This window comes from Danio rerio, chromosome 7 (genome assembly GCF_049306965.1).
Source record: "Danio rerio strain Tuebingen ecotype United States chromosome 7, GRCz12tu, whole genome shotgun sequence".
NCBI classification, from domain to species: domain Eukaryota; kingdom Metazoa; phylum Chordata; class Actinopteri; order Cypriniformes; family Danionidae; genus Danio; species Danio rerio.
In genome coordinates, this window is record NC_133182.1 from 1,524,427 (window position 1) to 1,544,575 (window position 20,149).

The 20,149-nt window shown below is 37.1% G+C and overlaps 2 protein-coding genes across 4 annotated transcripts in view; both read right to left on the minus strand.

Annotated features, from left to right (window-relative positions):
* The window catches only part of si:cabz01076231.1, a 758,238-nt gene that overhangs the window by 421,700 nt on the left and 316,389 nt on the right, over positions 1 to 20,149 (minus strand). The gene's annotated exons all lie outside the window — the stretch shown is intronic.
* The window catches only part of LOC141375234 (C-type lectin domain family 10 member A-like), a 146,724-nt gene that overhangs the window by 6,162 nt on the left and 120,413 nt on the right, over positions 1 to 20,149 (minus strand). The window contains exons 1-3 of one of the 3 annotated variants that reach the window (XM_073907829.1): positions 9,168 to 9,343; positions 5,052 to 5,417; positions 2,129 to 2,458 (exon numbers count right to left, since the gene is read on the minus strand). In XM_073907829.1, coding sequence (XP_073763930.1) covers positions 2,129 to 2,458; positions 5,052 to 5,417; positions 9,168 to 9,228 — 757 coding nt within the window. In that variant the 5' untranslated portion in view covers positions 9,229 to 9,343. Of the gene's footprint in view, positions 1 to 2,128; positions 2,459 to 5,051; positions 5,421 to 9,167; positions 9,344 to 20,149 lie in introns of those variants that run through there. The other 2 variants (XM_073907830.1, XM_073907831.1) reach the window with 2 other exon arrangements.

The following is a 20,149-nucleotide window of genomic DNA, read 5'->3' on the forward strand; positions in this document are numbered from 1 at the left end:
TTACTATTACTATTTCTACTATTAATTTTATAATTAAATAATAATGGCTGTGTAAATAAACAAATGTCTCCGCTGGATCCTAAAGGTGAGAATCCGACCGGATATCCCAAATATGTGTATCATTTCCTCCAAAACATAAAAAAAGCGCAGAGATAAACACGGGAGGTAGAGAAAGCGCTGGAGAAACGGATATAAACACACAACACGGAGAGGTAAATTGATTTAAAAAAATAGAAAAAAGTATTTTTGCATTAGAGCTTAAACAAACTTTATAACGCGAAATAACATTACGTACGCATATTAATACAGCTGTTCTGTGTTCGTTAAATCAGTTGATGTTGAAATTCAAAATTGTATCCCAACTGGTTGAGTTATTGTCACGATTGCAGGTTTGTGCATCTGTTTTGTCATGTGGGTTTGTTTTGTTTTGGTCGTCCACGTGTATTTGCTATGGTAGGTCATGTGTTATATCGGTGCTCAGCTCTTTTGATTAGCTCGCCAGCTGTGATTCATTACCATATCTATATCTGGGCAACGCTTCTATGAGCTGGTGCCCACTCGAATAGCCAGATCTACTAACTCATCCAGAGTCTTAGGAAGGTCCAGTGTATAAATTTTGTCCTGAAGATGGTCTGATAATCCATGCAGGAACATGTCCCACTGCGCCTCAGTGTTCCAGTCGCATTCACTAACCAAGGTCCGCCACGCTCCGATTCCCCTGATGGAGCTCTGCAAGGATTCGGGCAGCCTCTCTACTGAAAGCGGCCCGATCAAAAACTTTCTTAAGTTCCTTTAAAACAGCTCCAGAAGTGGAACAGCAAGGCAGTTTTTGTTTCCAGGCTGTAGTCCTCCACAGAGCCACCTTTCCGGATAAAACAAAAAAGAGTAATACTGGGAACGTTATATACAGGGAACATTTGGAAAAGAAGGACCGGGATAAGTGGGACTCTCCAGATTAACAAGTCGGTGGAGGAAGGCAAGATTTAAGAACTTAAGAACTTCCCCGCTTCCGGGATAGAGGACGCCCGTATCCTCGCAGAGCTCCGTCAGGGGAATCGGAGCATGGCGGAGTACTCAATCCAGTTCCGGACCTTGGCTGCTAAATGCGGCTGGAACACTGAGGTGCAGTGGGACATGTTTTTATACACTGGACCTTCCTAAGACTCTGGATGAGTTAGTAGATCTGGCTATTCGAGTGGGCACCAGCTCATAGAAGCGTTGCCCAGATATAGATATGGTAATGAATCACAGCTGGCGAGCTAATCAAAAGAGCTGAGTACCGTCATAACACGTGAACCTCCATAACAAATACAGGACGACCAAAACAAAACAAACCCACATGACAAAACAGACACTCTGAAGGATGCGTAAACCTGCAATGGTGACAGTTATTATATAAATAACCTAATAAAGGTTAAAAATAACTCAACAAAGCACTAAATATGTTTAACTCAATCCCTTGGTTAGATAAATACCTCAACGTTTTTTAGAGTGTATCCCAATATATTCTGGTATTTACTGCATTCACAATATTAAAGATTGCATGAAATTAATATAACGTATACTACACATTTATAAGCCGTATTACCCACAAACATCCTGTCTTTAGGCTCTAAATTACCATATATATCGAATAAAAAGTTGATCCTACTCAGTTTTTCGCATACATTTTTATGTGCTTGTTCAAAACTTATGTGCGTCATGGTGTTTCCATCAACCATTTTTTTTATGCGCATATCCAAAATGCCAGCCTGATCTCACAAGGAAACGCAAGTATTTTACGTTTTGTCAGATTAGTGGCTAATTCGTATGAATTCGTGAGTTCATTCGTATGAAAATGTACGATTTTAAAAAGGAGGCGTGGCACCTAACCCCACCCCTAACCCCAACCGTCATTGGGTGATGAGCAAATCATACTAAGTTATACAAATTAGATCGTACGAATTCATACGAATTAGCCACTAAATCAAAAAGTTACAAATTGACGTAAGATTGCGTTGATAATGCACATATAATAGGTGGATGGAAACATAGCTATTGACTTAACCCAAAACATCCAGTTTTTAGGCTCTAAATGACCTCTATAGTGTTTCTAGCAGAACTCTGGTAGTTCCAGAGGTAAACTTACTACTGCAGATGAAGCGGAACGGTTCAGAGCATGGCTTATCAGCAAGAAGCCCATTCTTATCTACAACAGCACAGTTTTCGTTGCCGAGAGCATTGTCGGGTTGTCCTGTAGCCCATCGTAGAGATACCGGATCTGCGCTGTGATCGGACCACTTCCAGCTGTCTCGGAACAGGCCGATCCAGGTGCAGGTGTACATCTCGCTCATGTTGTGTAAAAGCTGGTTCTCCTCCTCGCTGCGCACTGTGAACAGGTCAATGTAGTGTTCTCTGCAGTATCTCTGGGCATTTCTCCAGGTCAGCTGTGTATTGTTAACCAGTACTGGCTTTCCTGCTGCAACACACCACACAAACGACTGATTAACCTCATATGGAAATTACACTTTACCTTTATTAAACATCTCTCTGGAGGACTTGACTCTGATTGGTCCATCTTGACATTCCAGTATATTATTTGTTAGAGATAAAGTAGATCCGGCAGGTTGTTCTCTCAGAATAAAGCCTGAGAGGTTTTTCAGCAGTCAGACGTGAAGCGCAGCACATATCTAGAAGACTGAAGCCTTCATTCTGAAAAAACAACCCTCTGGATGTACTTTATCCAGTTTATTACACAACTACTGGACATAAAATATAGTAAACATTGCAACAGACAAGCAGACATATATATTGAATAAAAAGTTTATCCTACTCAGTTACACACACACACACATTTTTTATGTGCATTTTCAAAACTTATGTGCTTAGGAAACGTAAGTATTTTAGTGTCAGTTTAGTGGCTAATTTGTACGAGTTCAGTCGTACGAAAATGTACGATTTTAAAAAGGAGGTGACAGTGAGTGCATAATATTTTACTAGTCATTTTGAAGATGGCGACGCAGTGGCGCAGTAGGTAGTGCTGTTGCCTCACAGCAATAAAGTCGCTGGTTCGAGCCTTGGCTCAGTTTTACGTTCAGAATTGCAGTCTTAATTTTACAAACAGTCAGCAAAGTACCGGAGAACAAATGTAACACGAGTCAAATATAGTTTTCAGTCACGCTAATGTAGAAGTATTATTCAACTCGTTTAGTTTTGCCTTCCGTCATTTGTGTTTTCAGTCATGACAAAGCACGAGTCTTCAAACACTTTTGATTGATTCCAACACATTTATAAACATAATAGTTTAACTCATTTCTAATAACTACTTTTTTGTCTTTCGCATGGTGACAGTCAGTGCATAATCTTTTACTTGTCATTTTAAAGATGGCGACGCAGTGGCGCAGTAGGTAGTGCTGTTGCCTCACAGCAAGAAAGTCGCTGGTTCGAGCCTCGGCTCAGTTGGCGTTTCTGTGTGGAGTTTGCATGTTCTCCCTGAATGAATGAGTTGTGTAGAACCCTGCATTTTTACAGTGCTGTATTCAGATTAAAGTCCCTATAGACATTCTATAGTCTTTGATTCGGATTAAAGTGTAATTTAAAGACTTGTGTTAACTTGGAAAGTTGGAAGTCAAGTTATTGTATAACTGGTTTGTTGTGTGGACAATCTAAAAATATACAGTAAATATTTCTAAAGGAAGCTAATAATACTGACCTTAAACATTTTTTTTTACTTTATTCTTTATTCAAGAAATAAACTATAAGAAATAAGCTTTATTATGACTCAAGAAGAATTATTTTAGTTTTACAGGAAACACTGTGAAAATCTACTTGTTTTGTTAAAGATCACGTCGGAAACGTTATTTTAAATTAACGGAAGGGCAAAAAGATTACTTCAACAACATCTGTTAAAGTTTACAGGTGCAGAAATGTGCCTTGATGAATGAGGTAATATTCAACTTGTTTAGTTTTGTCTTCATTCGTGTTTTCAGTCGTGACATAAAGCATGAGTCTTCAAACACTTTTGATTTATTTACAACACGTTTTTAAACATAACAGTTTAACCCATTTCTATGATTATTTTTTTGTCTTTCCCATAGTGACAGTCAGTGCATAATATTTTACTAGTTATTTTGCAGGATAGTTGTATTCAGATTAAAGTCCCTATGGGTATTCTATAGTATTTGATTCAGATTAAAGTGCAATTTAAAGACTGTGTTAACTAGGAAAGTTGGAATAATTAGTCAAGTTATTGCATAACTGGGTAATTGTGTAGACAATGACAAATATACAGTAAATATTTCTTAAGGAGGCTGATAATACTGACTTTGAAACTGTTTTTTTAAATTAAAAACTGCTTTTATTCAATCAATAAACTTTAAGAAATTAGCCTTATTATGATTTCAGAATAATTATTTTTGGTTTTATAGGAAATTCTGAAAATTTCTTTGGTTTGTTAAAGATCACTTAAAAAAAAGACTTCAACTGCATCTGTTAAAGTTTACAATTGCAGAAATGTGCCTTGATGTACTTTAATGTTAGAAATGTGTTACCCTAAAGCACAAAGTGTATTGTCAACTAAATGAACAAGGAAGATTATTTTGAATTGAAGTTATTTAATGATCTTGTTTATGAAGACTGCAGAGTGATGCATGAAAAAAAAAACTTTGAGTGACTGTTGAAGTAGTTTGTGATGTATGTTAAAGTTACTCTGGTCTAGAACCACCACTGACGTCAGGCCGACATCAATGTCCAACCTAAAATCAACCTAAAATCAACCAAATATCAATGTCTAATCATGTTACACCTTGACATTGTGTGGACGTTACCATTATGACGTCTGAATTTTGGTCACTTTCCAACACAACCTTAAATCAACCAAATATCAACATAATTTGAGGGCGTCAGATGTCAAAATAACGTCCTTGGACACTGGCTAGATGTTGAATTGAAATGGACTAAGCTGAAGGAAACTGAACCAATGACTGAAAATTTGACTGAAGTATTAACTAGGAATATTAGGTTTCTACATCAGCTCAATCCACAGTTAGTCAGTAGGAGTAATCAACACTTACTGCTTTCACAAACAAACGGACATATGAGATTGCACTTCTTATCTCTCCAGTATCCATTTGGACGCATCATGACACAGTCTTCATTTGCTCCATAATTATTGGGCTGGTTAGATTCCCACGCTGTGAATGTGAGAGCTTCCTCCTGATAGGACCATCTCCAGCTGTCCACATCATCATAGAGGCCAACCCAAGCCTCAGGCTGAGAGTAAGCAGCTGATAACTCAGTGAAGCGGCTCCAGTCTCCAGCAGTCTGAGCGCTGGCCAGATCAATGTACTTCTGTCCACAGTAATCTGCAGCTTCAGTCCAGCTTTTATACGTATCCACCAGAACATACTCAGCAGAGTCCACCACTGACACGAGACCTGCTGCTGGAGAAATGCAGAGATACACACATTACCAGCTTTATTTGCTGCTTACGTCACACCAGTCTAATTATATGAGACTCACGGTTTATTACTCCTTTAAAATTAACTGTAATGACCCTTTTCACTGTGTTTCTCAGCAGCAGAAGTCATCAAAGTTTGGTAAAAGAGATGCCAAAACAGAGACTAACTGAAAGCAATCCTAGACTAAAATGTTTTTAAAAATGGGTGAAAACAATCCTGGCTCACAGATGAGTTTTAGAAGACCTTGCTGAGAAGATCGTACATAATGATTAAGAGTGTAGAGCAGGGGTCACCCATCTCGGTCCTGGAGAGCCCGTGTCTCTGCAGGGTTTAGCTCCAACTTGCCTCAACACACCTGCCTGGGTGTTTCAAGTATACCTAGTAAGAGCTTGATTAGCTTGTTCAGGTGTGTTTGATTAGGGTTGGAGCTAAAATCTGCAGGACACCGGCCCTCCAGGAACAAGTTTGCTGACCCCTGGTCTAGACTTTGTTCTGTTTCTTCATTGTTTGTGATTCTTGATTTATTTTAACAAAAGTGTCTGGAACTTCAAATGTAATAGAAATAAAGCATTTTCAATCTTTTTCTATACTGTATGTTATTTATTTACACAATCATAATTACAAAATTAATAGTGGTACTAGTAATAGTAGAAACAGTAATAAGAGAATGGAAGTAATAACATTTAATCAATATAACCCAATGCATTGGGTTAAAATAACCCATAGTTAGGAAGGTGCTAGTTGGGTTATATGTTGGGGTATTTTTAACCCAACTATTTTAACAAAGTAATTAAAAGCAATCCTGGACTAAAATGCTTTTAAAAATGGGAGAAACCCCCCTGGATCACAGATGAATTTCAGAAGGCCATGCTGAGATGATCGTACACATTTATTAAGAGGGTAGAGTGTTAGAAAATCAGCCAGGGGTGTTTCCTAAAACCATCGTTAGCCAAAGGTTGCAAGTTCTACTTAATTCTTACTTAATATTATTCATTCATTCATTCATTTTTTGTCGGCTTAGTCCCTTTATTAATCCGGGGACGCCACAGCGGAATGAACCGCCAACTTATCCAGCAAGTTTTTTACGCAGCGGATGCCTTTCCAGCCGCAACCCATCTCTGGGAAATCTTTCTTAAGATTAATAGAATAATGATAAGTATTATTATTACTTTTCTTAATAAATAGCCAACTGTAAATTACAACCATTAACAGCAATATGGTTTATATATGAGATCAGAATATGTGTTAGCTAGGTGGTTTTAGCATGAAATATGTAATGTTCTCAATAATATTTGAAAAGGAAACATTTGCCCTATAGTGCGTGTTTTTACCAAATCTAACATTGGATTGTTTTTTTTTAACGCGTCTTTATGTAAATCAATATAATTTTATACAAAATATGATGGCCATTTTCTCTAAAGAAGTAGTTCCTCCACCCGTTTAGAGCATCATGATGGGCGTTTTACTCTATAACTAACGTGGCTCAAGCGATAGATCTGTGACAGAGAAACTAGGGGTTTTGGGAAACACTCTTCACTACATCGTTCATTCCCAAATGATGCATCATACCAGTTCAGTCATGAGTTATGTCGTTGTTTGGGAAACGCACTCCAGCTAAAGAACGTGGATAACCCAAAAATATATATTTAAAAAAGGTTTAAACAAAATTACATCTAACAAAAGATAATACACAAAAATAACTGGATTAATCACATCCGAAATAAATGCTTTTTGTTTTACTTTATATTTATACTATATGTGTGTAGTTTTATTGTGTGTATATATAAACACATAATCCATATATATGAGAAATGTTAATGTATACTTAGATATATAATATATATGTGTATGATACAAATTATATACAGTTGAAGTCAGAATTATTAGCGGGGCTAAATTATTTGGTTTGTTCTGTAGGCTTGTTCTGGTTTGTTCTGTAGACAATCGAAAAAAATCATTAAAAGAGCTAATAAATTTGACCTTAAAATGGGTTTTAAAGAATCAATAACTTCTTTTATTCTAGCCGAAATAAAACAAATAAGTATTTCTCCAGAAGAAAAAATATTATCAGACATACTGTGAACATTTCCTGAATCTGTTCAACATCATTTGGGAAATATTTAAAAAAGAAAAACAATTCAAATGGGGGCGAATAATTCTGACTTCAACTGTACATATTGAAATGTCTATGTGACAACATGTTTTCTACTTCAGTTTTTATATAAAGCGAGGGAAATAAGTATTGAACACGTCAGCATTTTTCTCAGAAAACATATTTCTAAAGGTGCTGTCGACTTGAAATTTTCACCAGATGTTGATAGCAACGAAAGAAATCCATATTTGCACAATAAAACAAATCTAATAGTTTACAAATGAAGTTCTGTGCAATAAAGTGAAATGACACAAGGAAAAAGTATTGAACACATGAAGAAAAGGAGGTGTATTTCAGCAGTGAAAGCCCAGACAGCAGCTGAAATCTCTCAGTAGTTCTTTAGCATCCCTCTGCCCTTCCTCATTGTAAATGAATATCAGCTGCCTTAGTCCGACATCTACATTAGCAGAGGATGAAGATGAACCCATTTCAGCTAATCAATGATCCAAAACACAGCCAAGGAGACTCTTAGATGCTTTCAGAGAAAGAAAATCAAGCTGCAGAATGGCCCAGCCAATCACCTGACCCGAATCCAATAGAGAATACAGAAAAAAGCTCAGATTTAATAGACGAGACCCACAGAAGCATCAAGATATGGACACTCTGTTGAAGTCAGTGAGAAACTCACACCTGAGCAATGCAGGAGGCTTCATTCTCCATATGAGAGGCGTCCTTAAAAGACTTTTATATAAAGTATTAAACACACTGAGTTCAGTGTTTCTCCTTCTGTCATTTCATTCTTATTAAACATGACAATTATTAGTTATGCATATACATATATTAACTATATTACTTATTTATTTTTTGTTTTGTTATAGTTTTATGTTTGGGCTTTTACCAAAACCTGGTTTAATTGTAGTCCAACAGCTTCTTTAGAGATGTTATTTATATGTGTTCAATACTTTTTCCTGCACTATATGTGTGTATTACATATATAGATAATAAATATACACACACACACACACATACACACACACACAAACAAACACAAACACACACACACATACACACACACACACACACACAGACGCACACACACACAAACACAAACACACACACACACACACACACACACACACACACACACACACAGACACACACACACACACACACACGCACACACACACACACACTTACACACACGCACACACACACACACACACACACGCACACACACATATATTATGTCAAGACCAACTTTTATTTTGGATGCTTTTAATTGCAAATAATCTTTGCCCAGCACTTAAAATAATAATAAAAAAAAAACGTAATTAAATAAAATAAATAAATAAAAGTTTAAAATATAATTTAAAAATGCAGCACACTAAAAAGTTTGATATCTATAAATACACTTACAGGAGTGATACAGATACTAGAGCTCTGCACTATCCACTCATGCTGCCCCAACACAAACCGATTAAGTTACCTGGACAGGTTTTACAAATTTAAGCAGGTTGGACATAAAACAATTAAGCACCCCCCCCCCCAAAAAAAAACCTGAGGAATTGGATTGATTAATTTCATTGTAAATAATTCATTTAAACAAGCAGCAACGATCATTTGCTGAGTGTACTGACCTGCAATCAGGCAGCAGTAAATGAGGGCTTTCTCCATCTTGGCTCGTGTACAGACGCTCATAATAACTCACGTTTCTGAAGATGAGCAGGAATATGCCCAGGCAGAGGGGTGAAAACACACCCACGCTCATTTGCATATTTAAATCAGCAGCGTCTTCAGGCTGAAACAGCAGCAACTTCGGGGTGTAAAAAATTTGCTCTGCTAATGATGCGCATCAAGAGTGTTTACTGAGAATTTCGGGTATTCGAGGAGGGATTTACATGATGAGCTCAACAGCAGGACAGTATGCTCAACATACACACGAAAACTAGACAAAGTGGAAACATTTCAGCAGACAATAACAATATATAATAACGATATATAATAATATATCAAATATTGTTAATATTGTTTAAAGAGCCCCTATCTGAACACTTTTCCAGAATTAAGATCAGTCTTTTGTTTCTCCAGAATATGTCTGTAATGTTTCAGCTCAAAACACCTATCAGATTATTAATTAGAGTTTTCAGAGTGTTGGAATTTTCTATAAACAGTTATAAACCATGTGGATGGATGATAACAGCCTTCTGAGCCGGCGCAGAAGGCCCCTACTGGCCCATATCTATCATCTGATAACCACATATAACGCCCATTCAATCGGGTGAAACCATTTGAAGGGGGTGATTCGCCAGCTCTCTGAATGTTTGTGTAGTATCCTTTAAATTGCTTTAGTCACATGACCTGGGTGTTTTGAAACGTTTCAGAGCAAAACGTCTCCACTTCAGGATCCGTCAAGCCAGCCCTGCTTGGTTCTCTGAGTAGCTTTGATTGTGTGAGGACTGTTGTGAGTTTATTTATGGTGATGTGCTGCTGTTAAACTACACTAATCAGACTCTTAATGACTAACGAGTTACCAATAACTAGTCCTGCTTGAAGAAATAACAGAGTCTTGTGGTTTCTGCTTTTGTGCTCTATTTTACAGATCTAACCACAAAGTCTTAAGCATGATACCTGTCAACATTGGCATGTGAAAATAAGGGATATACCCATCATAATAAGGGATTCCCCCGACCCCCTTTTAAAAAATCCCCAAATTACTAATTATGCTCATTTGGAGCTGTTTCATTGTAGATAAACAGTTAAACGGTCAGTGTTATGTTTTATTATTATTTACGAAAGTAAAAATAAATAGTATACATAAGCAGCCAATAAATTAGCAAACAGTTCAGCTTATTAAAATGAATAGCTATTATAATGAAATAGAATCAGATCTCATCAGCCGTTTCTTCACTGTATAACATACAGATTCTGATTAAAGAGCAACGAATGATTGATTTATTTCGTTTGATCACATTAAATAACAGGAGTCACTCAAAAAATGCACACATCTAACATTATAATGAACTGTTTATGCTCATTTAGGATGAAATTAGTTGTGTTTGAAAAAAAAAAAACACCACCAGGATCGACATCTCTTAATGGTATTATTAATAATTATGTGTATGTGTGTTTAAACATGCACCCAAAGCCCAGACTTGCTCTGCTTCAAAACACTTGTACAGAATCAGTTTGGGAAACAGCGTCTATTTAACACTATGGAGCACCTCAGCTGACAGTCACGCACTGCTATATGACTGTTGAGGATTGCATATGAAGGGGAGACGGCATCTGTAATGAAAATGAGAATTGTGCCGTTTTTATATTTATTTCAAAGTGTTTTCATGCCAAAACAAAGCGAAAGCACAGAACAGACTCACATTTAAGAGCAATAGGCAGCCCCTGGTGGTTCGGCGTATGGGTTGCGTATAGGGAGACTCGACTTATTTGCCACCCTTCAGAGAAAGACTGAAAATACAGGAGAAAAACAGGAAAATACCCTTACGGGATGATAGCAGGATAGAACTGTAAAATACGGGAGAATCTCTGGAAAAACGGGAGGGTTGACAGGTATGATGATAAGGCAAAAGCATTGGGATGTAAAAATAAGGGATATGCCCACCATCATAAGAGACTGTAACGAGGAGACTGACACGGAGGGATCCATTATGCAGTATTTATTAATCACACTCTCACTCAAACATTCAATACGCACAAAGGTGCGAACACACAACAACAGTAGTAGTAGTAGTAAAGGTCTCAAGGCTGGCGGCTGACAGACACAGAGTGATTTACCAGGCATGGGTCAGAGGCAGGCGGCGTGATTCAGAGTCCGTGTATCAGGCTTGAGTCGTGGGCAGGCAGAGAGTATCAGAGTCCGTGTATTAGGCTTGAGTCGTGGGCAGGCAGAAGGCAAAGCAGAGTCAGAGACGGGCTGGAGTAATACACAGGAGATCAGGCAGGATAAACCGCTCAGTAATGCTGGCCGGGGCTGAACAAGACTTCGCACTGACTGAAGGTTTGAGTGCTGCTTATAAAGGGTACGTGGGTCATTAACTGGATTGGGAAACAGGTGTGCACGATCAGTGTAAGTGGATGATGTAATGCTTAGAAGTCCGGAGATGGCGGCCTCTGCTGGCCAGCGAGGGGAATGACTGGGACCAAGTTGGTGACAGAGACCCCCTCCCCCCCCAAAAAAAATCCCCAAATGACTTAATATGTTCATTTGGAGCAGTAAAATGATTCATTGTAAATAAACAGTTAAATGGTCAGTAATATGTTTTATCATTATTATTTACAAAAGTAAATAATAAATAGTGTACATTAGCAGCCAATAAATTGTCAAACAGCTCAGCTTATTAAAATTAGCTATCATAAAGAAATAGAATCAAGTTATCAAATCTCATTAGCCGTTTCTTCACTGTATGACTCACACGTTCTGATTAAAGAGCAGACAATGAATGATTTATTTAGATTCGTTTCATTACATTAAATGACAGGTTTCACTTTAAAAATGCACACATCTAACATTATAATGAAAGCATTCAACTGCTTTCCTAACTTTTTATGCTCATTTAAGACAAAATTGATCATAAAAATGAATGCTCTTTATCTGCCTGTCTGATGCCATACACAGAGCTCCGCCCCCTTGTTACTTTGGGCGGGAAGCAACACACCCCTAAAACAGCGAGCTGTGTACACCCCCCCAACATGACACTTTTAACACATGATAATAAAAACATCTGAACTGTGTGTTGAACTGAACCTAAACGGGAACAACCAGAATATTAATATTACATCTTAAAAAAGGGGGAAACCAGGTGCACTTTAACAACTAATTTCTAATATCTAGTTTTTGTCTTTGCTATGGGGTTCAAAATTTCTAAAATGAGATTTTATGGCAAAACTTGCATCCCTTCTGTCTGTAAAGATAGTTTAAAGTACACTACACTTCTATGAATTTTAGTCTGTTCTTGATTCCAATGGAGACATGAAAACACAGTGCAATTGTCATGTTCACCAGCGAACAAACCACCAGATGTCGCTGGTAAACACTCACTCATGGAACTACAACTCTGCCAGTAAATGGACTACAAATTCAGTCATGCCACACACACACACACCTGCTCCAAGTCTTCACTGATTAGACTCCCACAGCTGATCCTGCTTCAAGACTGATTACACACAGTATTTAAGCAGCACACACACTCATTCACATTGCCGAGTCTTGTTCACTGTTAAGTAGCATTACAACGCGGTTTCCCAGTCTTGTTATCTTGTGTACTGACCGTTAGCCTCTTTGTCTTTGCCTGCCTTTCTGATCTCTAGCCTGTATTCGACTGTGATTCTGGACTGTCTCCATATACCTGTTTGCACCGGTGTTGACCATCGCTTGCCTGACTTTGAATAAACCTGCATTTGGATCTTACCTCCAGTTGTATGTGTTACTCCCCGTCGTAACAGCAATGCTCAAAATGAACCCTTTTTGCTTGACATTGCTCCTAACTTAAAAAATGTAGCTGCATCAACCACAATTTAGATGCACCCACCAAATAGTATAGGCAGCGTTACTGCAAGTGTTATATAAACAGATTTAATACATTTGAAATGAGCTCTAATCAAAACTAATAAACCAGCTTATAACCATACCACCCTGGGCAAGTTAAGCAGGGTTGGGGCTGGTTACTACTTGGATGGGAGACCGCCTGGGAATACCAGGTGCTGTAAGCTTAAGGGATTTCTTCATTTGGGGCCGCACAGTGGTGCAGTGAGTAGCACGTTTGCTTCACAGCAAGAAGGTCACTAGTTCGAGTCTTGGCTGGGTCAGTTGGCGTTACTGTCTTTGTATGTTCTCCCTGTGTTGGCGTGGGTTTGCGTTGGCGTCTAAAGATATGTTGTTTGTGAATTGGGTAGGCTAAATTGTCCAAAGTGTATGTGTGTAAATGGGTGTGTGTGGGTGTTTCCCAGTGGTGGGTTGCAGCTGGAAGGGCATCCGCTGCATAAAACATGTGCTGGATAAGTTGGCGGTTCATTCCACTGTGACGACCCCAGATTAATAAAGAGACTTAGCCGGAAAAAAAATCAATGAATGAATGAATGAAATCTAACGCAAAAATGGCTGCTGTTGAGTCATCCAGGTGGATGCTGCACACTGGTGGTGGATGAGCAGATTCCCCCCATTGTGTAAAGCGCTTTGAGTGCCCAGAAGAGTGCTAGATAAATGTAAGGAATTGTTATTATTAATATCTAGTAGTTAAAAAGTGTGCCAAATGTTGTTATCTGCAAACTCAGGTTTTACAACCCTCAGGCTTAACAGTGAATGGCTTTAGTCTTTTTTCTCCATATCCAGACCTTGTAAACGCCTTAATCTTATTATTGTCTTAGTTAGATGAAAGCAAATAATTTGATTACTGATATCATGTAAACAGTCACTGATTTGTTCTGTAGCCAATTGTGAAAACCTATTTCTTAAAGGGGCTGATAATACTGACCCTATAACTGTCGTAAATAAAAAGGCTAATATTAATAGTAATAATTATGATAATACCAATAATATTTACAGCAAAAACAGTAATAATAAATGAGTAGGCTGTATTTTATCATGATGTATTTTAATCTACAGATGTAAAGGTTTTCACATCACTGTACTAGTCGCTTTATCTGCATCTCAGACACTTTATCTGTAAATACAGTGAACGCATGGTAAATGTGAGCGCCTCCTGCTGGACAAACCAACTCTTTAACTGTTGTTAACCACAGAATAAAAAACAAAAACAAGAATCAGTCCAGCTCAACACTTCAGTCCTGCATAAAAATAAATAAATCAGCAAAATGAGCCTTTTAAAACCTGTTTGCTGAGTCTCTTCACAGACTGACGCTGCCTTTTATACTAAAACTACACACTCAGTTTTCCCAGAAACACATGTTCAGATAAGTGTTCAGTATCTCTCACATTTATTTGCTCTAGAAGAGTTTGGGTTGTTTCCAACGTCATTGTTTTTTTACAGGACAGTAATCTTTTTTTTTTAATTATGATCAGATTTTACCTTCATTTATAGACTGAGATTAAAGGATACAATTCCTTTTCCAAAAACCACTGAGCAAATCTTAAAGCATGTTTTGCTTTTCTTTTCTTTGCAGTTGTTTGTGAAGTTTACAAGGATTCTAAGATTTTTCCCCCCCAAAATAATGCCTCTTGTACATTGTCTTATTGTCTTTTGGGAGAAACCGGTGTCATTTCTGACCCAAGAACATGCTATTTGAATAAAAATAACTTTAAAATTGTTCAAATTATATAAATATATACACACACTACCTGACAAAAGTCTTGACATGAATCCCAGTTGTCAGAGCAGCAGATAATAACTGGTCTTCTAGTTGATGATGTGTAAAAGTGTCAGATGGTGGATTTCTCTGCTGAATCATCTGATGATCTGCATCAATCATCACCAATACTGCAGAAGACCTACTGGAACCAGCATGGACCAAGATTCTCACAGAAATCAGTCAAGTTTGGTGAAGGAGAAATCATGGTTTGGGGTTCATTCAGTATGGGGACGTGCGAGAGATCTGCAACATCATCAGCCTGAGGTATCAAGACATCTGTGCTGCCCATTACATTACAAACCACAGGAGAGGGACAATTCTCCAGCAGGATAGTGCTCCTTCTCATACTTCAGCCTCCACATCAAAGCTCCTGAAAGCAAAGAGTGCTCAAGGATTGGCCAGCCCAGTCACCAGACATGAACATTATTGAGTTGATGAAGGAGGAGGCATTGCAGATGAACACACAGACTCTTGATGAACTCTGGGATCCTGCTGAAGCTTTCTTCTTCATTCCAGATGACTTTATTAATCAGTGATGTGAGTCATGTCAGAGATGTGTGGATGCAGTCCTCCAAGCTCATGATGGAGTCAGACACAATCTTCATTCTGTCTCCACTGCAGCAGGACTTTATATTCTATACTGGACATTATTTCTGTTCAGTGATGACACTTTAGTCTGAGCAGAGTCAGAACGCACTGTCCTCATCAAATCAGTCAACATCAAGACATGATCATGAGCTCAAATAAAGCAAAATCCAGAGGCCTTCACCTTTCATAGAGACACTTCTGACACCAAATCATCAACAAGAAGTCCAGATATTATTTAGTGTTCCTAAAACTTGGATAGACGACACGACTTTTGTCAGGTTGTGTATATATATATATATATATGTGTGTGTGTGTGTGTGTGTGTGTGTGTGTTTTGGTCTGGTTTATATGATGGTGACAAATAAAGCTCCTCTCCTATGCAAAGGTGAAGGAAACGAGCCTTAAGTGTTTATGCAAAATAAGACTAATGTGAGAAGTGAACACAACATCTGCCCAACACTAAAATAACAAACAATCTATAGCATGTGCTGAGTGTGCCTTGTTTTTTCATTAAAGCATGAGGCATCTGTCACTTTAAATGACCTTAATATTTCAGACAGGCTGTGTGTGTGTGTGTGTGTGTGTGTGTTTAAAGTGAACTAACCCCACATAAACAAAACAATAAAAGGTGTAAGGCGGGGCTTGCTGTTGATTGGAGGATGCAATGTGGGCGTGGCTCTGACAAGTGGAGGAGAGTAAGTGTGTGGGCGGAGTTTAAGCACTCTGAATGAGTTGTCGTTGTGCAGATTAATAGCACAATAAGACAGGAAACATTTACATTCCATGGCCAACTTCAACTCCAGTCCAAAGCAAAGCTACAAATGCGGAGCGGTTACTGGTTCACCACACGCTTCAGCACATGTCATCAGCTGACAAATAAACTAACTGTTGACATGGAGTAAATATATATATGGCTGATTCCAGCGTTATGGACGTGACATTTGCAGTAAAAAAATGAAACGTATATTCTCAGAGAAGGTATATGTTAACAGTATATTGAAATATATGTTTATATTTTTCTTACCCCTTAACCATGGAGTTCAGGCATCAAAAAAATATCAGTCTATGCAGGTGTTTTATATTTAAAATGACGGCAAAATGAATGCGTTACGGACGTGACAAAAAAAAGACATGAGTTTTGTGAGTTGACATACTTTGTGAAAATTCTGTGAATGAAAATGCAGAAGCCAAAAAAATATATAACAGTCAAAAGGATAAGGGTTGGCTCTGCATGGGACATATATAATTAATTTTTTTTAGTTTTTCATTTTTGCATTAATGAGGAAAAACTATCGTTACGGACGTGACTTGTCTTCGTTACGGACGTGACTGCTCTGAAATTGACAGTTGACACATTATGAAAATCAGATAAATGCTTTCAAAACTTGACCAAAGACCTATTTGTGGATATCTGTTGGGTGTGTAAACCAATAAACTTTAACCTCTGAGACATCTGAATGGTAAGGTTGCACAATTAATCAAACTTAAATAGATATCACCTTGTTATATTTAATTCGTATTATGGCATGTGTGTTGTTAAAGGTTAACGCACGTTCGAATGTTCAAAACTCAATTCGGTAACAATGTTGCATGCTAACATAGTGCTTTTATACTCTGAATAATATAGAATTGATAATAAACATAATCAGCTATAATGGGCCTATGTTTAGCAGGCTCCTAAAGTTAGTGTTTCCAGACAAACTTGAATTAAATCATTGCCCGACTGTTGCGCAAGACCGTGTCTACGTGGAGAATATTTAAAATATAGTTTTGTCACAGATATGGCAGTATTATATTTGACAAAGTTTATTTTAGTTTATTCTAGTTAATGTGTTAGTTGATGGAATAAATAATTTAATTTCTCCACTCGCGCTAGCTTTCTTTTTCTCGTCGGCAGTCACTTCAGGACAGGTTGCAAAAAGTTCATACGCACCAGGGTGAGAGAGAAAACTTTAAAACTTAAGAAAGGTTTTGTGTAGGCTATGTTAAACAAGCATAGAAAAATAGTCATTGGTTGTAGGCATGTACGATGGATGACTGTATGTTTATATTTTTAGGCTATAGTTCATAACCGATTGTGTAAAATATTGAATTAAATATTTACAGCTCCAGGTCCTATCGATTTTCTAACAAATTTAATACTCATATAATGTAGTTAAAGCTTATCAATATCAAGATTTTATTCTTATTTTATTCTTATTCTTATTAAAATAATTTTAATAAGCACTCAAGCACATTTGCCGGGTGCTGGAAATCTTTGAAAATGTTTCAATTTTAATGTAGGCTATAGCCAATTTTCAAGCTTTGAAAGTGCTTAGATTTTGGATAAAGGGCTTGGAAAATGAATTGTGTCGCTTTGATAATTTATCTTCATAAATAGTTATTTAATTAATGAAATAAAAAACATATTTATGCTCTGCATGAAATGAAAACTCCGCTGTGGCCTGACCCGCGGCGTGCGCATTTTGAGCAGTGGGAAAAGACCAAATGCATGGAGGTTATTGATTATGCGCCTTGCGCGCCTCGCGTTTTGTCATTGCGCGCTTTGTGCGCTCCAGAAGAAAAGCATGTTACCTCAGTGGCGTCTTTCATTCTTCAATCAAACGAAAGCAGAGGCGGGGTTTCCTTGGAGGTGACAGCAGTGTCAAGATGACTACGGCGAACTTTTTAATGACGGAGAGACTTGTGGTCGCTGTTTTAAGTCATCCAAAGTTGTATGACTTTACAAATCTTGAATTTCATAATGTTACTTAAAAAATTAAATTATGAAAACATTGACAGCAACACTCGCGCACAATAGACCAGCTGATTCAGTTGTTGTCTATAGTGACATTCAAAAGAGCACCGTGCTCCTTTTCTTCTTGTCAACATAAAATGCATTGCGGAGCGCCTCACGTCTCTGGAATGAAGAAGCGCGTTCGTTGTGATCGGCTTTTATGAGCAACACATATTTGTTAACTCGCATGACAGTAACACGTGCAAAAACACGTGCTTACAGATGTTTTTTGCCAAAAAAGCAAAATGAAAGAAGGATATTCTGGCCACAGTTTGACACAGGAGTTGACGAACCAGCGCTGATCCTGGTCGTCTGTGCTGCCTGGAGCCGCGTCATAAACTCAACTAGGCATATTCATGATTTAGTGCAGACTACAATCAACAAACCACCCTTTTTTCCATTTGGAAAATAACAGTTATTAATAGTTCTTATATACATTTTAAATAGCCTAATCTACAAATCAAACAAAGACAAATAAACTTCGCACCAAACTGATGCTTTCATTTTACAGCTTATAAAACATGTATGCAAATTAATGCAGTATCACATGTAAATAGCAAAATTGTTATATGCTTAGCCTATACTTTACAAAATGTATAGCTTCAAAGCCTTATGGTTCATTGTCATTATTTTTCACTATAGGCAGCGCGTGCGCAACATGAACGCAAGTAAGACGAGGAAATAGGTTAAGTCATTATGGCCAATTATGGCAATATGTGAAATGTTGTTTTCTTATTAAATATTTATTTCTGAAATGTTACTAAAGTGGTTTATAGTTAAATGAAATGTTCAGTTCTTGATATAACATATGGATGTTATGTAATGTAAGTCAGTAATTGTAATGCAGCATCATAATGAACAAATATGCGCTAGTCATTGGCTTATATTAATAAGGAGTTCAAAAATGGTCACGTCCGTAACGCAAAATTGTGGTTGTTTAGAGCAAAGACCTGAGATGAGTTGGCGATCATAATTAGTATGGACATATTTTGGCTTTGTATACAAAGTTTCATTTTATTTGTTATAATATTTATTCCACAATATAAACTTTTTCATTAAATCGTTACGGACGTGACACGTGACCGAAGCTGCGTGATGTCTTAAATATGTAGCTCATAAATCAAAAGGGCAATAATGTTATGAAAAAGTAAGGATAATTATTTATACTACAGACTCCAATCCTTCTGCAGAATGATTACTGTTAACATAAAGCATGGAAAAGGTGAGTCTTTAACCCCTTTTTTGAAAGCACGAAAAGTGGTTGGATGATAATGAAAATTAGCATTGCAACAATCCTCATATTTCATGTATAAACAAAACAATTTCCTTAAAAATTCAACAAGAGCACATCATAACAATAAAATATAGACCTTAATAAGCAAATTGAAATAGGTTTTGTTATTTTGGTCAAAAGTTTATTTTTTCATGATAAGGTTGACATTTTCATGGAATTGCTCATATATATATATATATATATATATATATATATATATATATATATATATATATATATATATATATATATATATATATATATATATATATATATATTAGGGATGTCACAATATTGTAAATACCGTCATATATACCGTTACATACCGTTACATAAGTGAGTGATTAAATGTTGAATGTGATGAGTTTTCAACAATACTAAATTAACACTTTATTTTTTTTATGGTTTTATAGTTTTTTGTTATTAAAATTAAAAAATTGAAGTTCCTGTTTGGAAACTTACAGATAGATGGCTAATTTGTATGTCAATGATATGTTCAGTGCTAAGCTAAATAAACACTTTTGGCACTTTTTTCGAGTCTTTTCATTAGTTTTGTTTTTCCTGTAAATTATTCAATAAATACCGTACCGTGACATTCATACCGAGGTATTATCATACCGTGAAATTCTGATACCGTTACATCCCTAATATATATATATATA